A 22641-nucleotide genomic window follows, 5' to 3' on the forward strand; every position below is an offset into this window, starting at 1 on the left:
AGTTTGAGATGGTCCTGTTTGCGTCCGTGCCGAACCTTGCGCCGCCGGCGTCGGACCAGAACGCTTTTTCCACGGAGTTCGGGGGTTGGACTTGGCCTGAACCTCCCGAATCTTCCTCAGCTCTGCGGAAACCGGAGCGCACCAACCGGAGAAGAGACGTGAAGACGTCCCCAATGGGGCTCTCAGCAAAGCATTGGACACCATATCCGGTAGACGAGTTTTGGCACTGGAGTCCATCACTGACTGACGGGAGGCTAACACCAGATTAGCCTGACCCCGAACCGACAACGGAATTACATGCGAAACAGACCGAGCCAAAGATTGGATAATCCGGTCCATTCCCTCCAGTTTTAGGGCAACTGACTCTGGGTCGGAGCCCGCATGAACGGCGGCGTGAGTCTCGCGAAGCTCACCCGTCAACACCTTAAGTGCCATATCTTGAAACGAACCAACCCTGGTAAGATTGTCCAGGATTGACGTCATGGCCACCAAACCGGACTTAGGCAAACGAATACCCGACTGTGCTGTAACGGTATCCGGGCTGATCAAAGTATAATCAGCATCCAGGCAGTTATGACTGTGATCCACAGCACCTGGAGTTGCGTAATACGCCGAGCGAAATGCGCCTATAGGTGGATCGGTTGAACTAAAATATTTCCCAGATTTCATACCCCGTTCTGGAGGGGGAAATGAAAAAGTTCCAGGCCGACATTCACCCCATAATTGCGTATCCAATCGAGCCCATTCTCTCGAAACCGCTGACGATTCCCGTAAAACGTTAAGATCGGAGTCCGGAGGGCGATAAGCTTCCATTGACTCACCGACCAGAGGAGCTGCTGTGGGCTTAGCGCGAGTTGCCCCGTGCTTGACAAAGAACTCACTTATCATCGCTCTAAATGGCATGTCCCCCGCTGGTTCGGATAAAACTGAACGGGACGGAGATACATTGCGAGCCAGGGAAGCCCCCATCGTCTGGGGCAACCCACAATTGCTTGCGACAGGAACGACCCCAGAAGGAATTGCCGCCTCTGGGACCGGATCCTCATTGAAATCAGACCCTACCGCAGCATCCAGGAATTCAGAGTCAGAATTCCGAAAAACTGAGTGGGCTGGCGAACTTCTAACCGGACAATCAGGAATAGGCTTACCTGTTGTAGAAGTTGCAGCGACTTGTTGCGACGAAGATAACAAGTTTAAAATTTTCTCCTCAAATACATGGAAATCCTTCATACATGGAGTCAGGTATTTTCCAGTATCCCGACGATCATGCCGACTTCGGTGACGGTCCCTCGAACGGGATCGCGACCTACTAGAAGAATCGCTTTCATCGCTAACCGACGTCGACGAACGATGAGAAGACCGACGGCGAAACTTCCGACAATAACGATCGTAGTCCCTCTCGCGATCAAACCTTGATCTGCGAGAAGGAGATCTTGCTCGTTTATTACGCTCACGGCGTCTAAATCTAGTGGGAGAGCGAGCTCTATCCCCGGAGCGACGATCAGAATCAGACGATGAACGTACCGGATGTTTTGAACCGGACGACGTCTGGACCGGACCGGTGGCCGAACCGGACCGAACCGGACCGATGCCCGACCCGGACCGGACCGGTACCGACCGAACCGGTGCGGGCCGTTCGCGACTACCGCGGCGCGTGCTCGGTTCCGAACATGTAGTCTGAACCGGCCGAACCGGCCGAACCGGTGAACGACCAGAGACCGGTGAATGACCGGAGACCGGTGCCGGTGAACCAGCGTTCCTCCCCGGTGAACGGAGTTGGGAAGCCGATCGTACCTGAACGACCGGCGACCGCTCCGCTTTACGATAAGAAACAGGATTAGAAACGTCGGTTGGCACATCGGCCGAAACCGACGAATCCCTGCTAACTCGACGACGATCTCTTAGTTAAAGAGCCTTATCGGCCCGAAGCCAAAGGTCCTCGGACCACACGACGCAAATATTGCAAGGATTGCTCCTTGCACATATTTGACCGGATTTGCGCCTGCACGACGCACATGAATCGTGGTTGTCCCAGGCGCCAAACAAATGCCCGCATCCCTCCCCGCCACGATGCTGACCCTTAGGAGGGGGTGGCATAATTATCCTGTTACAAATCAAAACAATTCAATTCAATTCAATCAAATTATATTTGTAAATAAAATTCTTACGGAAAAAAAGAAATCAGGGATAACCCCCAAACCGAACGGACTCACCGTTACGAGAGTGAAAACTCCCTAATATCCTAATTCCCAGATTTTTACGGCGAAAAAATCCAACGCGTTCTACTGCGAGAACGCCAAGAAAAAAGATGGCGGATTTCGCCGGTGGCTAAATGCAATACCGCAGGGCCGGGTCGTATAGAAAAACCATTGGCGATAAATCCAAATTTAGAAAATATTGGCAAAAACCATAGGAAAGGGTACAGTACTCGACGGAAATATGAAGAAATTAAGAATTCTTTTCAGGAACACTGGATTCAAAACCATAAAACATAGCTAGACAACGGACCATTATCAGGGTATTCTCCATAAGTTAGGTGGGTTGTGGTCCCAGGCTACATATTGGTATCAAATATATCAAACAGATTCACATTTATCTTGATTATTTTGTCACTTACTGTTGAACTTGATGGCTGCAGTTCGCACTGGTTAAATCGACGATAAGTTTCAGTTTACTCGACGCATGTTCCACATATTGCCGTTTGAATTGACGTTCTTTCGCCTTTTTTGTCCACGTCAGACGTTCATAAACATATAATAATCCGTATATCGTTCCACAGACAGCTATCACTCGCCACCCAGCTGCCTTCGCCACCTAAAACCAGCATTTAACAGTTAACAACTGACTTAGATGTACTTCAATATATTATCTTATAACTAAGATAAGTATGTTGAATTTCGTTGCCTTGTTCATTCAAATTACCTTCTTTCACAATCAGTAACTGTCTTAATACATGTACTTCTGTTTGAAGTGATGAGTCTATGTCCATCTAACTTACAAATATTAACTATATTTTTCTAATTGTCTTCGAGGTACTTTGTACCTTAGCATGTATTTTCTGTTTATATAATTATCTATAAACACTACATCACTTTTTCAATGATCCATCTTGAGTAGACCGAACTTATTTTGGATTCTGTCTACCTATACATGAATACATGCAACGTATGATGCTAAATCCAGATTGATCTCTTTGATCCTAGATTATTGTAAATTACATTGTATACTTTGTACCGCATGTATTTACGCTTATAAAAAGCAATGAAGATGATTACCAGTATAGTGAACACTCCTTCAAGAATAACTCACTGAAGCCAATACTGCACCATTAAGGTAAGCCTGATACTGCTTGCCTCAGATGTAATTAATTGTTCCTATTAATTATGGACCAACTAATATTGGTGACTTGTCATAATGTTATTGTCCAGGGAGCAATTGTCCTGATAGGATGATGATAATGGTGTAGAGTGAGCAACTGGTCAGAGCAATAACACTGGGTTGCTTGATTTTAGGTTTGAACCCTACAAGGTAAGTATTGTTTTTATGTCCGAGCAAGATATTTCTTTCCCCTACCTTAATGACTCCAAGGAATCATGTACTATAACCCTGATATTAGTAGTTCATTTCAGTTGGAGGCCTGGGGCAGGTGACAATACCAATATGTGAGTGCCATTGATCAGGGGCCAGTAGCTCAAAAGTTGGTAAGAGTTGTGGGTAGTTGAAATAGTGACAATTGAAATTTCATCGTCACTATGGTATTTATCTGTCAGTTATCTACAACCAACTTCTGGGCAACTGGCCCAGATATCTACACTATTCAAGATATTGGACCCTACTGAAAAATCAACATAATCATTTGTTTTAACGATCAGTTTACATGGTTTTATTTTTCTATATTTACCAGACCAGACACAACCACCGCACCAACTGTACTACGGGATGTTAATGAGGCGAATGTTGTCAGCAATGCCATCATTATTTCATTGTCTTGGTTGTCGATCGTTCGTGTTTCGTTGCTTGGCGTCTGAGGGGTCATTGGTACCGGACGAGGTATCTTAAAAAAAAAAAGAAACAAAATTCTTAATATGGACTTCCCTAAATTTACATCGTGGTGCACGTTTTATACATCAAAATTAAATGGGTGAGTAACTGTTCGAGTCTAAAGCATTTAGAAGTTATCAAGATTTCAAGGCCTATTCGTTTAAGATTCGTTTCAAAACTTAGAATATGCGCATTTGCTGTGTTAACCACGGTGGCGCAAAGTTGCTAGAATCATTTGCAGCTTGTCATATACAAGTGTACGTAGCTAGCAGTAGTGGATAGATCAATACACTATACATGTGTAGCAACAAGTTAGTGTGAAGAATGCATGTGTGAAGCAAGAACATATGCCCTATTTAACAACTGCGTGTTCTTCTGAATAGAAATGTAGATCCAACAACAAAATAAAGGACCATGGGTCCAGTAGGATCAACTGAGTACATTTTAGTTTTGAGCAAAAAAATCGATTTGTTCTTGGATTTGCAATGACGTATAAACAGCTGATTAAGATGAAATAATCGTAGACTGTGTAGAGATCATGTTCAACTTAGATGATATACATGGTAATGGGTTTTCCCTATGAGGCACAAGTACATAGTAGAACAGGTCTTGATAATGATGTCACTGGGAAAGCCCTTCTAGAGGGATTTCCAAGTGATTCCGTTCTGAAGGGCTTTCCCTGTGATGTCCGGAAACAAGGTCAAGGATTGATTCATAGAATGGGAAAAATTCAGTGAAGTTTTGCAAATTTTCTCCCAGCACTTCCAAATGGCTTAGAGCTGATGGACGAACCTTGCCATATCAATGCCAACACCTATGTCCTTCCTAATGACAAAATATCAGTTGTGCATATCCATTGGTTACAATTTGTGCCACCAAGAGCTAACAGAAAGTTACTCTCAGAACTATTCTATAAGGATCAACACAGTTGATCCTAACAAGAGCCCCAAGGGGCACTATGGCCAGCCTGTCAGCTTTTCATAAAAAGGCAAATGATGATGCATTCTGTGGGTTAAATTTGTCAAAATACACTCCCAGCTCAGAGTCAATACCTAATAATTTACACAATACAATCGTAGAATACAAAAGTAGCACAGACAACAACTGGATCTGGTAGGAACAAATACCTCAGATAAATCTTTTCCATTGGTCTTGTTGATTTTAATGCGGAATAGAATTAATTTTTTTGAAATTTCCTCAATAAAACAAAATTTAATTGGATTTGATGTTTAACCTTGTTCAATAAAGTAAAGTAGTTTGAGCACATGGCTAATTAGCATATCAAGGTGATCTATCCGATTTAAGAAAAAGCTATTTTCCCCGGACTTTGCACAATGGTCAATGATATTTTCTGCAGTGCTAATAAAAGTATTCCTCCCAAAAACCAAATCAACTAAAGCTTTCACAGAAATCGATCTTGAAATACAATTTTAGATCTTAAATTAAACCCGGAAGTGAAACGGTAGACGATACCGCGGGTTCACGTGAACACCTGCTGATTTCAGCGGCTAAGCCAATCATAGAGGAGTCTTTGCTTTCTGATTGGCTTCGAGAATGGATAATGCTTTAATAAAGGATTTGTATGAATATATGCTCAGTTGCACAGTCGAAGAGCCTTTGCTCTGGAAATCATGTCATTTAAATTTGCTCCATTTGTATAGTTATAGGCTCAGCCTACGGCTGGCCTAAAAAATTGATCAACAGTTGAAGCCTCTAGGCTGCTAACGTTGTTTTTCAGGTCAGCACCCTGGTAGCCATATTTGAATTGAATCGACCCCATTTCAAATAGGGGTTTGGCCAAACTGATACCCTACTTGTGTTCCAAGTTTGGAATAAATCGCTCAACAATTGCAGCCCCTAGGCTGTTAACGTCGTTTTTCATGTCGGCCTCCTGGTGGCCATAATTTGAATCGAACCGACCCAATGTTTAATACTTGCGGCGGCAGCAGACAGGGGTAAATCTATATGCCCCCTCTCAACTTAAGTTGAGCCGGGGGCATAAAAATCTATGATAAAGTTTATTTCGTTCAAAATAAAAAGTGCCCAAGGGTCCCGAGGCCACAGCCTTATGAAATGCAGAGATGAGATGATTTGACGAAGTTCAAAATATGTCAGTAAACGATATAGGGATGCGACTTGAAATGTACAAGTAGATTCGACCCGGTTAGAGGAATGATTCGTAGCAACTATATTGGCGAATCACGGAACCAATGAGAGCTGTGATACCGTACCAACCTATTAAGCGACAAATTCACAATAATCTAACACCACTTCCATTTAAAAACAACCGCAGCCGAGGGAAATCAGAGCTTCATGACGAAATGCAAGCAAAATGCTCATTCTAACCTAGCGCACAAGCCATTTCCAACAACAACGATACTTATATCTATATCTTAAACAATACTAGTTCAACTGTTTGGTGCTTTCTATATGCAAATAACTATTTCGATCTAACTGTAAAAATTAAAGGCTTTCAATGACATTATCTGCCAACCTCTCAAATTTAAAGGCTCCCACTGACTTTACCAGCACAAAACAAGAAATTAAGACCCCTATGGTGCCAACCCTTGGTGCGTGGTGCAAGGTGCCCGTTTACACCAAGTGATGTAGTCATCCGCATATTAATTCACCATTTAAATTAAATTTATCTGAACGAATTATCGATAAAATATTTAAAAATCTTTTTAATATTATTGTGATCAACTTCTATCACCATTCAACCCAATATAATGTGAAGTAATCTTGAATACAAAATTGCTGGATCTATTTTTGCAGCGTATTTAAGCCCATTAATCGGATCTTTCGTTAATTCAATGACTGTAAAAATGGTGTGCTTTGGTTCGCACTGAAAATACACGACACGATGCTGACATGCTCGTAATAGCTCTCTCGTTCCTTGAGAGCTAATCAATTGATGTCGATTCTGGATTTGGTAAAGAGTCATTCATGTCTTGTTTATTATGTCAAATCTCATGATTGCCATTTCGTAATACTGCCACATTCGTTATACCGCCAAAATTTTGACAGTCTTGGGGCAGGCGTTATAACAAGCTTTGACTGTAGTTTCATTTTCAATTACTTTTGAAATGAATTTTCAGGCTCCCTTTATCTAAAAACTACGACATGATCCACCATCGTCGTAGAAAAATGAGATTTAGCAGTCAATAGCGGCATACTCTAAATCAATTACCTGAAACATATTTGATGCAATTATCACTAGGTGTAATCTAAGTCGAATACCTCAAGAACGGGATATACCGGCCTGGGTACCTTTTAGTTTTCACCAAAATGGGGATAAATGCTCATGATATCGGGCAAAACATTGACCTGGATAAATGAATGGGTCATCTTACCACATCGCTATAACCCATCAGCACGGTGCGAGCTCCTTTTGGGCCAAGAAAACGATTGATCATCGACGTCACTCCGAGCGAGAATCGGAACTCAATATCCTCGCGAAAATCACCGCATAAATTGCGACAATCGAGACGGTATGAAACTTCGAAATCACCCGCCGGCATCAGACCGGTGATCTGTTGCTTTTGTTCCTCAGGCAGCAGCGCGAGCAGACGTTCTGTCGGAAATGAAGAGAGAAAATAATAATCATTAGGCCTAAGCCATTCTTACTAGTCAATTACAAGAAGATACAGTCTAAAAACCCAATGAGCACATCAGCGCCTAAAAACCATCAACCGCAAAACAACAAATGAACTTTAGCAAAACTTTGTTCAGGCAACCACAGTTTTCATGAATTGTTTGTTATTTACAAGCGTTACCTCTACTGTAAGGAAAAGCTCCAGTGGTTTCAATGTTTTTCAATGCTGTGCCTGCATTGGGCTGAAAGACTAGCATGTGGTTTTAGAGATCCACGAGTTGAATTAACCCATTAGCACTCAGAAATTTCACTATTTAGTGTCAATTACTCCACTGAAAATTCAAGGGAACATCTAAATTTATCACGATACTGAATAGCTCATTTGCTATTTATTGTCATGCATTACAAGTTTGTGTTATTGTGTAGTAGATAGTGGAGGCTTTCATATGATATAATAAGATTTGATGAGGTGGGCTACCAGAAGCGTGTCCTTTTGGCCCCCGAAATTCATCCAAACTTACTTTAATTTAAAGTGAGCGCTCAGATCTTTCGTGTTCATACTCCTTATACTCGGGAATTTGAAATAGGAAGATGTCGATTTCTGTACAGTATTTTGAGGACTTGGGCGTCTAGATTATCATAAGCTATTGGGTTTGAATCCCACTATAACCGTTATTGTGCAGCATACGAAAAAAGTGTCAGGGCTGATTTAGGCAGCTTGAGGAGTAATAGGCAGTGCAAATACGGGTGCTAATGGTTTAATCAGTATTCTTGCTCAAGAGTAATAATGCTCTAGTAATAGATTTTACCAGAACTCGCACTAATAATTGAACTTATTGATTGCATCTTAGATATCAAATAATTTATCATGAGGGTTGATCATTGCACAAAAAAACATTTAGAATCATTTCATAGATAAAGATTTCCATATTCTATAACTTAAGAAATACATGCAACACATAGCGCACCAGCAGTCCATGCAGATTGCAAGTCATTTTGATATATAAAACTAAACCACAGTCAATCAAAAAACTCAAAATAACCATTCATTAATTTAATCATTTTTAAATCAATTAAATGTTTTCTACTAATTTTTTTATAGCCCACCGTGCTAAAAGACCACCACATTATTTCATATAACCTCAACAAGAAACCAAGTTCAGGGAATGAACAGCATGTCAGAAAGAGACATTTGAGTAAAAGCAATATATTTAGGACCCTCTTTTTGACATGCTTTATCAAATTAGTGGTGATGGTGGCTGATGCTTCATTTCAGCACTAACAAATACACTCATCTAAGTCTATTATTTGGATGGTTATGAAATTTATTCATGTCATTTGGCACAATATAAATTAGCCTTCATCACTGGATTCTGAATTGTAAAAACAAGTGTGCAGTAGACTATGCTGATTGCCTCCATTTTTCCATGTGCCTCGGAAAACAATGTTAAGAATTTTGTTGTTCCACTTTCATTGTTGATCATCTATCCCTGCTCAGAGAATTTATTAGTCCCATGAGATCTAAGGCATGTAGAGTCTACAGGACATGCAACATATATGTAGTTTACTGTTATGGTGTCTAGAAATGTGTTGTAACGACCGTCACACAGACACGCATGATGAATTCCCGAGACATTTTCAAATAATGAATTTTAACTTTCAATCTGACCTGTCATATCTTGTTTGGTGTTTTGAATTGCTTGGATCAAAGCGGCTGAACATCGATGCTGTAAATTGCGGCCTAAACCCTGCTCTACATGAGCATGCAGTTCCTATAGAAGTGTGTCGAAAAACAGAAATGAAAACAAAGAGCAAAAACAATAAAGGACCATGGGTCCAGTAGGATCAACTGAGCACATTTTAGTTTTGAGCACAACAATCGATTTGTTCTTGGATTTGCAATGATGTATAAACAGCTGATAAAGATGAAATCATGGTGCACTATGTAGCAAGCATGTTCAACTATGTTGATATACATGGTAATGGGTTTTCCCTATGAGTCACAAGTACATGGTAGAGTAAGTTCTTAATAATGTCACTGGGAAAGCCCTTCTAGAGGGATTTCCAAGTGATGCCCTATGTGAAGGGCTTTCCCTGCGTTGTCATGAAACTAGGTCAAGCATCCATTAGTAGAATGGGGGAAAATTCATTGAAATTATGCAAATTTTCTCTCAGCACCTCCAAATGGCTTAGAGCTGATGGACAAAACTTGCCATATCAATTCCACCACCTATTTCCCTCCTAATGACAAAATATCAGCTGTTTATATTCAGTGGTTACAATTTGTGCCACCAAGAGCTAACAGAAAGTTACTCTCAGAACCATTCTATTAGGATCAACACAGTTGATCCTAACAACATTCACTCACAGTGGATGGCAAGAAAGAAAGCTGGCTTTGGGAGTCATTTTCAGAACAGTGTTCATCAATTTGAACGACATACTATTGTAGACTCATCTTATGCAGGTATCAATCTAAATGCCTGGCCATATGCTTAACATTGCTCATCAATGCCGTACCAGGGGCAGATTTATGGGTGGTTTAAGGGGTCCAGAACCCTGCCTTCTCATAGAGGTTACCCTATCTGCTATGTCTCCGTAAATTTGACATTAATCCTCTTGGAAATTGCATATTTTGAGAGTGGAACCTCGCTCATGGTTTCAACATGGCTGATTTAGGCCTACCATATTTTCCGGCCAATAAGCCGATTTTCTAGCCTCAGATTTTTACCCAAAATATCGTGATCGGCTTATTGGGCGATACGATCTGACATAAAAAATCACTTCCCGATCTATGCCACTCTAATGCTCTCAATGATCGTCAAAATCAAGAAAAGTGGTCGATATTTATTTGAGGTCATTATTTACTACTAATTATAATCTATTTTGAACTATTTTATTTTTACTTTGATTGTTCCATCACCGCACAGCGGCAATGGTATACATTTATATAACGCGCGAGTTCATCATACTACCACGTGTCAGTTCATACATTAGTATATATGCAAATCAGCAGTGAGCCGCGTACTGCATGTATGGCTGTGTGTATAGTAATCAGCTGAGTGAGTCTATATATAGCACAGTCACTCGGCGATGATAGTATACACAGCACTCTCACACATCGGCGGGCGCTACTGTCAGCCTCTTAAATCGTCAATTAAGACGAAATAATTGACAAATCAGTGAATTAAAATCTCTGATGAAGGGCCTCGGCTTATTGGGCGAAGCTTTATGAAATCCATGTATTTTAGGCTAAAAAACTGCCCTCGGCTTATTGGCCGGAAAATACGGTATTTGCAAAATGCCCTTCCATTTATTCAAGACCCCCCCCCCCCCATCAATTTTTCCTAGATCCATCCCTGCACACTGACAGTGAACATCAAGACTTCATCAAAAAGACAAGATGCGGTGTTCTCCATATGTTGGGTTTTAGAGGGCTACATTCATTCATTATCGGTGACATTGCGGCTGCTGAAGTAGTAAAGCTTTTGGTCACTCCAAAAATATTGGAAAATCAGCTGAAAATTACTAATTTTGCTGCAATCTGCTATCTTCTCACATTAACCCGCAAATTTACGAAGCAATAATCACTGTAAGCATTGATAGAACATGGAGAGGGGAAGCAGATATTTGAACAGGGGTGGCTGATTTTCAGAGATGGATGTAAAAACGGCATTGAAGATTGAAGCCTGCATTTACTCGACCAGTGAACTTCTTTCAAATTACATGATAATTCAAGTTAGACGTTGAAAAGTTAAGTTGATATTTTATTGCAATGATTCTCAGTTTTGAGTTCAGAACCGATTCAAATTTTAAAGAGGAGTCTACTGGAAAAATAATATTTGTCAACAATTTTTCTCCTAGTTATATTACAAAAACTAGAGTTTTCTCTGAGATGACACTACCTGATGTCACACACTGAAGGTTACTGCATACAATAACCATCCACCTTAACAGCTCATCTGAATCTGCATTTATTACAGTTAACGCATGCGTTGTTTGCCTAGTGATAATTGTATGTAGATTCCAGATTATGACTCCAATTGTAGGAATGCAGCACCAGCAAAATTTTCACATAAATTCCTCCCAATTCATTTAAAACTATTACATATTCATACATATTTATACAATACATGTACTACATTGTTTTCATACTAAACTCATGAAAAAATTTGTTTTCATATGTCAGATGAATCTTTTTTCCTTCTCTTATGGACGGAGTTAACATGAAAAGCTTCCTTTCTCATTTGGTAAATCGATGTAGAGCCTAATAAAAAGTTGGGAGTGTTTACTGGAATTTTTAACTGCAATTATATGTCATGTTGTACCACATGCAATCACTGTACGCGGTTACTGTCTGTTTGCGATATCAGCTTAATACCACTTGAAAATTTCCAACCAAAACTCAGTACCAGAGTCAATAAACAACCCAACTGTAATATTTCAGTTACTTGATATGAAACTAGAAGTGAATCCAAGGGAAAATACCTAATAAGGGAGTGGAGCAATATTCTAGACTTCTCTACTAGCAAGTAAAAAAAGTAACTGGTCAGTGAAAAATATAGCTGAACAGAAGCGCGATACACAAAACAATATATTTTCAAGAAACTGAGCTGGGAAACTATTTCTTCGTTGTACAATGAATGTCAAGAAGTAAACAATAACTTCGGTATCAAGTTTTTCATGCTCTTACCAGGGATTCAAACCTGATGTCATTTAGAGATATAATTATTGTATGGTAAAGCTTAGAATAAACTTAATATCGGAAATGAAGATAGTAAACGCGATTTATACGTGAACCTTACATCAGTAAGATGGTTTTCAAATGCATTCCAATCGTGTATACGATACGTTTCAATGGGTATGATAAACGTGAACGTAACATGTTCAACACGCAAATGATTCGCAATGTATGTTCATTCTAAGCTGCACCATGTGAAACAACCTAACCAAAGTGGACCCTGTATTGAAACCTATGTCTTAATTCATTGTAGCTCATGCAGAAACCCAGCTCAGTAACGGAAAACGCAAGACAACACACGATCACAATCTGTTATATATTTGTCAGTAGTGTATACCTTTAATGGCTGCCTCAGCTGATGACACCATTACCCGGACATGAGGAGAAACACGCGTTTGTAAGTTTTTACTCAACTCTTGTTCCAAGTAAACGTGTAACTCCTGACAAATAATCACATATATTTAATTCGTTTGATACATAGCCTTTCAGCCACAGATTGCTGCTCTGCTGTATTCGGTACCAGCCAATTCAGCCAAATTTATCAGTTAAAATGTTTTAATTCCCTGATCCTCAGGTATCTGGTCAACTCGGGGACAAATTTAAGTCCCAATCCTACCGAATAAGGCAGAGTATTTATTACAATGCAATAAGCCTTTGAATCCAAGCCTAATTGATTTCAAACAATGAGGAGCTGCGACACCAGCTATCCCACCAGATGGTGTGACGAGCACTCTTTTATGTTGTCAAAATTATTTGAACTGAGCTATTATCGACTGCCAATAAATTATCGATTGCCACAGTTGCATTGGAGGTTCTCCACTCATGAAGCTATTTGCAACTCGTTAATTTAGATAGTGACATATTATATCACTGTTCTGTCATAAGACATGAGTTAACGCTATTTCCAACTCATTTGATAATGGATGCATAAACAAGAGTTAGTTTATCTTTTTATAAACTGTATGCCTTTGATTCAACATACACAGCCTGGCTAACCCACAGATCCTTTGTAGACACTTTCCCTGAAGTTCGGCGGACAGCTACACCTACGGTTATGGATAAGATAATACGCCTAACCCTAAACCCAAGGGACGAAGCTCTGTTATTCTTCATTATTGGTAGACATCGTTTGTATTTGTATTCATTCAGTATCACTATTAGTGTTAAGCTTAAAATCAAACCTCATTTCATCATCAACATCATCTGTTAAACTACCTTTTTGTATACATTAAGCATCATCTGGTCAGGATGGAAGGGTCGATCAAATTCATCTACGAGGCCGGATAATCGACGTATCTCTTCGTTCAACGCGTTCGATACTTTCCTCTCGACATTCTCCACCATCGATTTGATTTTGTCTTTGATTTCTTTCGTTAAAAGGCTCAGTTGTTGTTCCGTGTAGTCGAATTTGTCGGCTTTCTCTTGCCGTTGCTGGAGGTAATTTTTTCTACGAAAAAGCAAAATTTTAGTAATGACTTGCATGCATATGTTTTACATGCTTGCAGCAATTATCATTCAACGCCCCTAGGTGATTGTGTACAGTGACCTATGACCTTGAAACTCAATATTGTAGAACATTTCATGGGCTACAACTTGCCAATTTGATTTAGTGGTTACAAAATATCCATAGGTGACAAAACCAATGGGAACCCTGTTATTCTACTATTCAACACCCCTGGTGAACATATGCAGAAAACTAATAATGTTGAAATTAACCATATGTCATGAGCTAGAAAAGTTTAATGTCGAAATTCACCATATGTCATGAGCTAGAAAAGTTGCAATTTCATTGAGATGTAACAAAATTCATCTAAAAACCCACCACAATCATAGAACATATTAATTAACAGGCCACAACTTGATCTGAGTGTGGTAACAAAATGTGAATAAGCACTAACATAAATTGCTACCATTTTCATTCACTTTTATATGCCCCCTGGTGACCAATGATGTTCAAAATCAGCACAATCGTATGACGAACACACAGCGGGCTATATTTTTGCAATTCATTGTGGTGAAAAAATTATGCATAGGTACCGAAATAAACGGAAACACAATGTAATCGCTAATAACCAAGGTCAGGCCCTTTACTTACCTAAGTTTTAAAGCCTTTTCATAGGTTTCTTCCATTACTGAGCGAAGATCTGAACTGATCAACTTGCCACGATCGCTGTGTTTTTCAAACTTCGTTTTCACGGCAGTGTGCGAGATACATTCTTCGAATTGTCTCTCGAAATTAGCAAATTCGAATAAACGTATTTGGAAACCTTCGGCTAAGGCTCCCACTGAAAAAGAATGTGACAATCTTATCATCCCCAAAATGACCAAAATTATTTGGAATGCCCAAATGGCCCAAATCAAGAATGAGATTTCTTATAAAAAATTGGCCCTCTATAAGTATAAATTTGCCATTGAAGTTAAAATTACGTGATGTTCATGTTTTTGACTATTAACCCTGATGATATTATGTTTGACTATTAAATCCACAAGCGTTTTGTTTGGCAATAATTGATTATTGAACACCGGCACCTCCAACCTAACAAGTCTGGTGCCCAAGTTCAGATCTAAATTTCCCAATTTCAGACATTTCCATCGCCAGGTGATTATAGACATACAATAGTTCCCTGCTGTGGGCATAAAAAAAGACTAGTGATCCTTTGAATCACACATTACCCTTTGAATGTGAAGACTTGGACAATTTTCAAACAGAGAATAAATTCAATCTTGAAATGATGCAGACTGAACCTTATCCTTAATTCTGCTAATTGTTACTACTCGTTTCCTTATAAATATCATCATAAGAGTTGCTATCCCCTATTAAATATGGGATTTCAAAGATTTCCATTTTCAATTATTTGACCCCATTTAGTTTCAAAAGATCCAAAATGTTGATATTTACCGGTAATTTGAACTACATTGCAATTTGTAATTAATGAAATTGTCGATTGGTTAGTAGACATACAGAAAATAATGGAAACATATGCTTCTCACTTACAGGGCGTTGGCGTTCCTTGATCTTGATGTAATCTGGATATTAAAGTTTCTCTCGCCGAAACGAAGAAAACCCGATCAGCCGCATTCTTCCTGTCAATCACACCCAGTTCATCTGCTAAAAATGCCAAGTTACGTTCCTCATGTTGGGATTTCACCTATCAACAAATAAAGTTTAACTGTTTAAAACACTTTATTATCACAAATCCACCACAGATGATTCAAATTAATGGAAATTCCAATCATACAACAACCACATTTTATTTGGTCACATAAGTGGCGTTAAATTTTGACTGTGCACCGATTAGCCTAATATTTATAATATTCTCAGTCGTGAAAAAGAACCATATGGCACTGTGAGACTGCTCGCCATCAAATAATTCTGCCCCCTCATTCCATGTATTATTACATCTTAATCATCCAGACTTCACGGGGTGTTCAAAACCTGACTACAGATAATTTGAATCGATGTTCTAACAAATGGACTTCAAACACTGGACATTACCAAAATCTTTGAACTTAGAAGCGCTTTCTGAGCAGTTAGAGCGATCTTGACCCATGAACCACTAACAATCATCACACTGTATATCTAATTCACCCATCAATAGATTGGAAGAACCCCCCAGCTCATCCACTCGACTAAACTTAAAATAGTAGGGCAGTTGAAAAATGATCACAAATCTATTTCACAGTTATTAACATCAACTCAGTTACTTAGCTACTGCTGGCTACATTCCAACAAACTACCAAGCATCTGATTTATCAACTTACTACATGTATACACTGTTTAGAATTAAGTATCAACCTTTAATGATTCTGATAGATTAAGCATATACCAAAGGACAAAAATTGTTTGCAGGGTGATAAAGTTTAGCAGTGAAGCCTAAGACGGCAGGGAGATCAGCAAATACAGCCCGTTGAGAACCATGCATGTGGAATGAAAATTTCCGTTCAATGGGGACTCTATCATATGTACTTTTTGTGGTTCTGTCCATTCAATATAGAAACGATTTTATGAATTTTTTTATCATCAGCACTTCGATGTCAAGTGCATGTCGAGCTCATCGAAAAGCAAGACACAATGATGAGTTATGAGTATAACAGACACAGAACGCTTTTATGGTTTGCCCAGTTACCAAAATTGCACCAGACCAGGTCAGTGACACAATCAACCCCTACCCCCACGCTATAGTTAAACATCATTTTTGGACTAAATGTATTTGGAAAAGTGGTACTGAAATCCGTGGATCCGCTGAGAATTCTCATCCCTCCCATGAAAATCAAAAAACTAATCTGAGTAAGTGCAATACCATTGATATCTTCATAAATGTTGCCATAGCAGTAATGTAGATCACTCAAGTAGAATACGTAGCACCAGATTATTTGGCAGTACAGGAAGCGGTAAACAGGTCCATTGTGGCTGTTGAACCAAAGCCCTTATGAGCAAGACACCATGATGTTTCTACTAGTTTTTTAGATATCAAAATTACCTCATCCATATATTCTGGTTCACTGGCAGATGCATCCCATCGATTGTTCAGAATGAATATGTTTGGTTTAGATAACCGCTCGCTGACTTTATGGAAGAATTTTTTTTCCTGGAAAAAAATTAGAAAATAAATCTGAACTAAATTCACCGTAGTTTCTTCTTCAAAAACGAATAATGAAATAGTATTTGCAGATAAATGTTATCTCCATTCATATAAGATGTGAATAAATGAAATTTGAACAATGTGATCAATATTTGAACCAGTATGACAAAACATGTCGGGAACTACAACTTTGCAATCGATCATACATCATAAAAACCTGGTGATATTCCTCTGAAAAACCTTATTCCATCAATCAATGAAGACTGATGACACTAAGATGGTCACTGTGTGAAAATTGACTGATCGGAAAATCAGTCTGATATGTTTAAGATCCCTTCCCAAAGTATACCAATCACAAATCTAAATGAAATATGGCACACCACTAAAGAGGTTTGTAGGGTGTGGTATTCTTCTTTCCACCCTCATCTCTCAAACTTTTAGGAGAGTTATAAAATTTTGGGTTCATTTCAAAAGGTATTGTAACAACATATTGGACCATAAGGTCCATATAGTCAAGTTCAAACTTGACTAGTAGTGAGAAGAGGATGCATGTGACGAGATTTCAGTGTCAGTGAAAAGAAATTCAATTTTCTGATTATATCTTTTTTTTTCTACTACGCAGATCCACAGGGGCCTGACACAGAAGGTTTTTGACCCCAGTTTCCTAGGTTAAGGTACTATATTTTTCATATAAGTATCTAGGATACTGGGGTCAAAAACTATTTTGTGTCAGGCCCCCTTGACGCAGACCAGGTTATTTTTCGTCCGTCAAACCTCTGAGTCAGTCTGTTTTTACACAAGTTGGGACATTACTTATGTTGCATGCGTACACAGCACTATCATCTCTAGCCTACTACATGTACTAACTAACTCAGGGATTCCCAAAGAGTAACACTTTTAACGGTGCAGTTTGCATGTGATGTAGGCACATCTGGTTACTTTCGTGAAGAAAATCCCTAATTCCCACTCTCAAAAAATAAAATCTGGGCTATTGAGGAACCCAGCAGAGACAAATTTACCGGTCCGCTCCCAGTCAGTCTAATCCACTAACTGCGCAATTCTTTATCGACAACTTTTGTATGTAACATTGCTGAAACAATTCGCTGAAAGGCAAGCCCTTCATGCACCGCAAAACTTCCCATAAATCATCAGGTTTTTGGAACATAAATACAATGGGCTATGATAGTCATAACCAGGATCATGGATACAGGTAAATGACATGTTACAGGTATTTTTCTATCAGATTATCAGCTCCATATGATACTGTGTTTATGGGACTATATCCATGGCAGTAAATAGACTACGGCGGTTGTTCCGTGAACGGCAGGATTTTTACTAGCTATGATGCCTATATGGTCTTTGACCATAATAAACATAACCCACAGCAGTCAAATTATTCATCACATAGATATATCGGGTTTCAAAGCGCTTACCGTTTGCATCAGAGTTGATTCAGCATTAGCAACCAAAACAAACACATCAGCATCGAGACAATGCTTATCAATCCAACTATCCAAATCCGGAGTAACGTCTATTCCTGGACTGTAATGAAAGTTCAAGAGCCTCATTTATTGATGTTAATTATTGTTCGTTTTATTGTTTTCTTTAATTGAAGTAGGGGAGTGGTTTCAGATGCTAAACAATCTAATAATTTCAATATTCAACGCCCCATCCAATGACTTGAAAAATTCCAATGACCTTGAAACTCACCAATCATAGAATATGTCAACAGCTACATTTTTGTAATTGATTGTGGTAACAAAATATGCCTAGTTACCAATATGACATGGAAATACTAAGTTATTCTACTATTCAATGCCCCCTGGTGACCATATGCGAAGCCCAATGACCTTGAAACTCACCATAACCATAAAACATGTCATGAGCTACCGTTTTTTGCAATTGATCATGGCAACAAAATATGCCTAACTACCAATACTAGGGGTCCAGGGACACCATGCCCACTTGGGAATTGGTTTCAAATGCTCAACAATCTAACAATTTCAATATTCAACGCCGTTCACAGTCATAGAATATGTCAGACGCTACGAATTTGTAATTGATTGTAATAACAAAATATGCCTCGTTATCAATTTGATATGGAAATACTAAATTATTCGACTACTCAACGCCCCGGGTGACCATATGCAAAACCCATTGACCTTGAAACTCACCACAATCATAGAACATGTCATGAACTACAACTTTTCAATTGATAATGGTAACAAAATATGCCTAGGAGCCAATTATTAAAATCTGATCGCAAAAATATCCGTTTCAAAAAGCCAATCAGAAAGCAAAAGGGAAAACTTGTGTTATTGTATTTATTGTTCCCCTGGTGGCCATATTCAAAAACCAAAGACCCTGAATCTCACCACAATTATAGACCATGTCATGAGCTAGAACTTTCCAATTCCAATTGATTGTGGTAACAAAATAAGCATAGGTACGAATATAATATGGAAATACTAAGTTATTGAATTGTTCAACGCCCCAAGGTGGCCATTAACCAAACCAATGACCTTGAAACTCATCACAATCATTAAACATGTCCGCAGCTACAATTTTTTAATTGATTGCGGTAACAAACTATGCCTAGTCTACCAATATAATATGGAAATACTAAGTTATTCTAGTTAGTCAACGCCCCCTGGTGACCATACAGATTTATCATAAACCACTGACCAGATTAATTTCATCAGAACCAAATGATTCGAATTAAGCGGGTTTAAACTTACCTGTCAACTAATACAACATCGTCTTTCAATAAACTACATTTGTCTTTAGGCCAGATGATCCTTATCAAAGCACTGTTGTCTAATTTTACTGAACTCAGCGCGTGGGCTAGGTGTTTCACTGACTGAAATAGACAAACAGAAGCAAGTCCAGTTTACGTAAATAACAAAATATCTGAAAACCAACTCTGAAAACCAAACTGTATGAAAGAGGTGCAGATTGATACCTGCATTATTTAATTATTCACTCACATCATGATGTCGTCAAGGACACAATGACTGTAGCAACAGTATAATATTCTCACTCCCAGTTGTGGGGACATACTGCAGAGATATATAGATATGGGAAAAACCGGGACGGCAGCATGCTCGCACAAAGGAGCGAGAACCTACCATGACTTCCCTGTTTTTTGTTTTTCAACTGATTCCCCTGGACCAAGAAACTCCACCCAACAGCACAGCTGGCCTAACCAACTCAACCAAAGCCAAACTGACTTCTTCCGTCCATCCGCAGCGCCACGTAGTGAGAATAGTATAATATTTACAAACCCTGTTGGCCGACATACCGCAGAGATAAATAGATATGGGAAAAACCGGGGCCACCCAACCGACAGCCCAAAACACTCGGAAAAGGCATTGCAAAGAAAAATATAGCTGCAAAGCAGCGATAACGGGTTTTCTGCACAGTCTTAGAATCCTGTTCAACGGTGGATTTCGACAAAGCACAACGATAAGGCACAACATCAGCCATTACTAACCAGGCTATTAGGAAACATCATTAATGATAGGTCACTCAAATTGCTCAGCAGTTATCTCTGAACGAAAACTTGAAGCCGAAATCAACGGAACGCCTCATCTTGGAATAAGTCAGTCTAACTAGTGGAGTCACGCAAGGTAGTATCCTAAGTCGTCTTCTGTTTAATGTCCTGACAAATGACATACACAGTAATCTAAAATATACCAGACCGAGTAAATTTCGAAAACGACCTTAACACGCCGTTCGACCAAAAAACTTAATGTTCCGACAAGAAAAATCCTGTTCGAATGAAAACAATTCAGTTTGATCGAACAGTACACTTTTGTTTGAACCAAAACTTTTCTTCATTCTGACAAAAAAATGTGTTCCAATTAAAAGTTATGTTATTTTTGAAATGAAAAACTTTTTGTCCCGGCAAAAAATTTATTGAGCGAAAACAATTTTTTTCGAACGAATGTTTGAATGAAAACAATTCTGTTCGATTGAACGAAATACTTAATACTTTTGGTTCGGAGAAAAAACTTTTTACAATATACTTGTTCGAACGAAAAAATTAATAATCTGACAAGAAAATTCTGTGCAAATTAAAACGATTCTGTTTGATCGAACGATTGTTCGAACGAAAAAACCTTTCGTTTGGACAAAAAAAGTTTGTTCAACTTTGTTCTAACGATTGTTTCAAACTGAACAATCGAACAGAATATTATTGGTTCGAACGAAATCAAATTTGTTCCGACGAAAGAATTTTCAAGCGAAAGGTCTTTTGAACGAAAGAAAAGATATTTCTGGGGCTCCGCAGTAACTTAAAGCCGGACGTAGGTCGGCCTTGCGACGCGATCATTGCATTGCATCGCAAGTTTCGGTGCAAGTCGGTTGCGATACGATTGTCACCATCTGTTCGCGACGTATCTGCCAGTCGCAAGAGCGCGTAGGTCGGTTGTGACAGTCGTGTCACGTCGCAGAAAGTAGAACACGTGCGACTCCTTGTGACTGGCGTTGCTGAAAGTCGCAACCCATCGCAAGGGAGCGTAGGTCGATGAGTCGTTGCGACACAATCGTCGCAAAGCCGACCTACGTCCGGCTTAAGTCATTAGCAATTAATGAAATACCAGCTTCATTTATGATGAAAAACTCAAATGAAAAGTCTGGCTTATAAAGCTGTCTGCTCAGACGAAATTTTCCAAAAAAAATCTTCATTTTTGTCGATAAAATTGATAATTGTGATTGATCGTTGCAAGTCAGAACCAGTTAATCACTAATTAACATGCATTTTAATAAATCTGATTCCTCCTTTACAGTGAACTTAGCTTTAACCTAGTAGTGGTTACTAGTAGGCCTATGTATATGCGTAGGCCTAACATCCGGGCAGATTGGTCGTAGGCCCATTGAATAACAACCCTCCTAAATATCGTAAATTTTGTTTTGAAGTTCAATCCAATGAGTCCGTTAATAAAAGCAACAATTATATTCTGTTTGTTTGAGTCAGTGAAGGTCATAGCGGTAGGCCTAAAGCCTTAAGGTTGCGTAAAACTCGATAAAATCTTCAAGCGACACAGCGAACCATCTCCTTTCCCCCACAGCGAACGCTTACTCCAAATGTCAAGTGTGAGTCCAGCATACGGATAGGCATGTGTTATACACTTGTATCTAGTAAATACCTTGTGCATTTGACAATGATCGGTATGTACTGTAGGAAATATAGAGTATTGATGGTATTGATATAGAGGTTGAAGCCCGCGGCCGAATAAAGCAATATATTCTTTTATTTTGATACCTCGTCGACATAACAGCTTTTCTCCGCTATATCTCTTCGGCGTGTTTAGTTTAGGCCTACGACTCCCCGGTACACTAAAGATTCATCTTAGTAAATACACGGTTAATTTGGTAAAGAAAAATAGGTATTGTTAAACTAACTCCTTGAAACCCGCAGCCAAATCACTGGTAGTAATAAATTAATTTGTACTCGATTTGATTCTCATGATGAGGAGAAACTCGCAGCTGATCCCCGGAATGACGATGTAGCGACACACGTCGATTCATCGATGTTTACAGCTCGACAGTGCTTTGAAAATCTAAAGTAGTAAATTTCCAGTGTATCGGTAATATGATTTAATGAGGAAAATGGGCTATTGTTGAAATTACTGTTTGAAGACCGCGGCTGAATGTGAAGTTTGCGGCAATAAATTAGTTCA

The 22641-nt window shown here is 39.2% G+C and overlaps 1 protein-coding gene across 5 annotated transcripts in view; it reads right to left on the reverse strand.

The window, feature by feature from the left end:
* The window catches only part of LOC141909073 (mitofusin-2-like), a 39182-nt gene that overhangs the window by 4430 nt on the left and 12111 nt on the right, over positions 1-22641 (reverse strand). For 4 of the 5 annotated variants that reach the window (XM_074799416.1, XM_074799420.1, XM_074799419.1 and 1 more), the window contains 10 exons: positions 19696-19817; positions 18391-18499; positions 16856-16963; positions 15370-15523; positions 14470-14659; positions 13590-13821; positions 9306-9408; positions 7395-7615; positions 3902-4054; positions 2618-2814 (listed from right to left, as the gene is read on the reverse strand). In XM_074799416.1, the coding sequence (XP_074655517.1) occupies positions 2618-2814; positions 3902-4054; positions 7395-7615; positions 9306-9408; positions 13590-13821; positions 14470-14659; positions 15370-15523; positions 16856-16963; positions 18391-18499; positions 19696-19817 (1589 nt within the window). Of the gene's footprint in view, positions 1-2617; positions 2815-3901; positions 4055-7394; positions 7616-9305; positions 9409-12711; positions 12815-13589; positions 13822-14469; positions 14660-15369; positions 15524-16855; positions 16964-18390; positions 18500-19695; positions 19818-22641 lie in introns of all 5 variants that reach the window. The other variant, XM_074799421.1, reaches the window with a different exon arrangement.

The sequence above is a fragment of the Tubulanus polymorphus genome, chromosome 7 (assembly GCF_964204645.1).
Source record: "Tubulanus polymorphus chromosome 7, tnTubPoly1.2, whole genome shotgun sequence".
In the NCBI taxonomy this organism is placed as follows: Eukaryota; Metazoa; Nemertea; class Palaeonemertea; order Tubulaniformes; family Tubulanidae; genus Tubulanus; species Tubulanus polymorphus.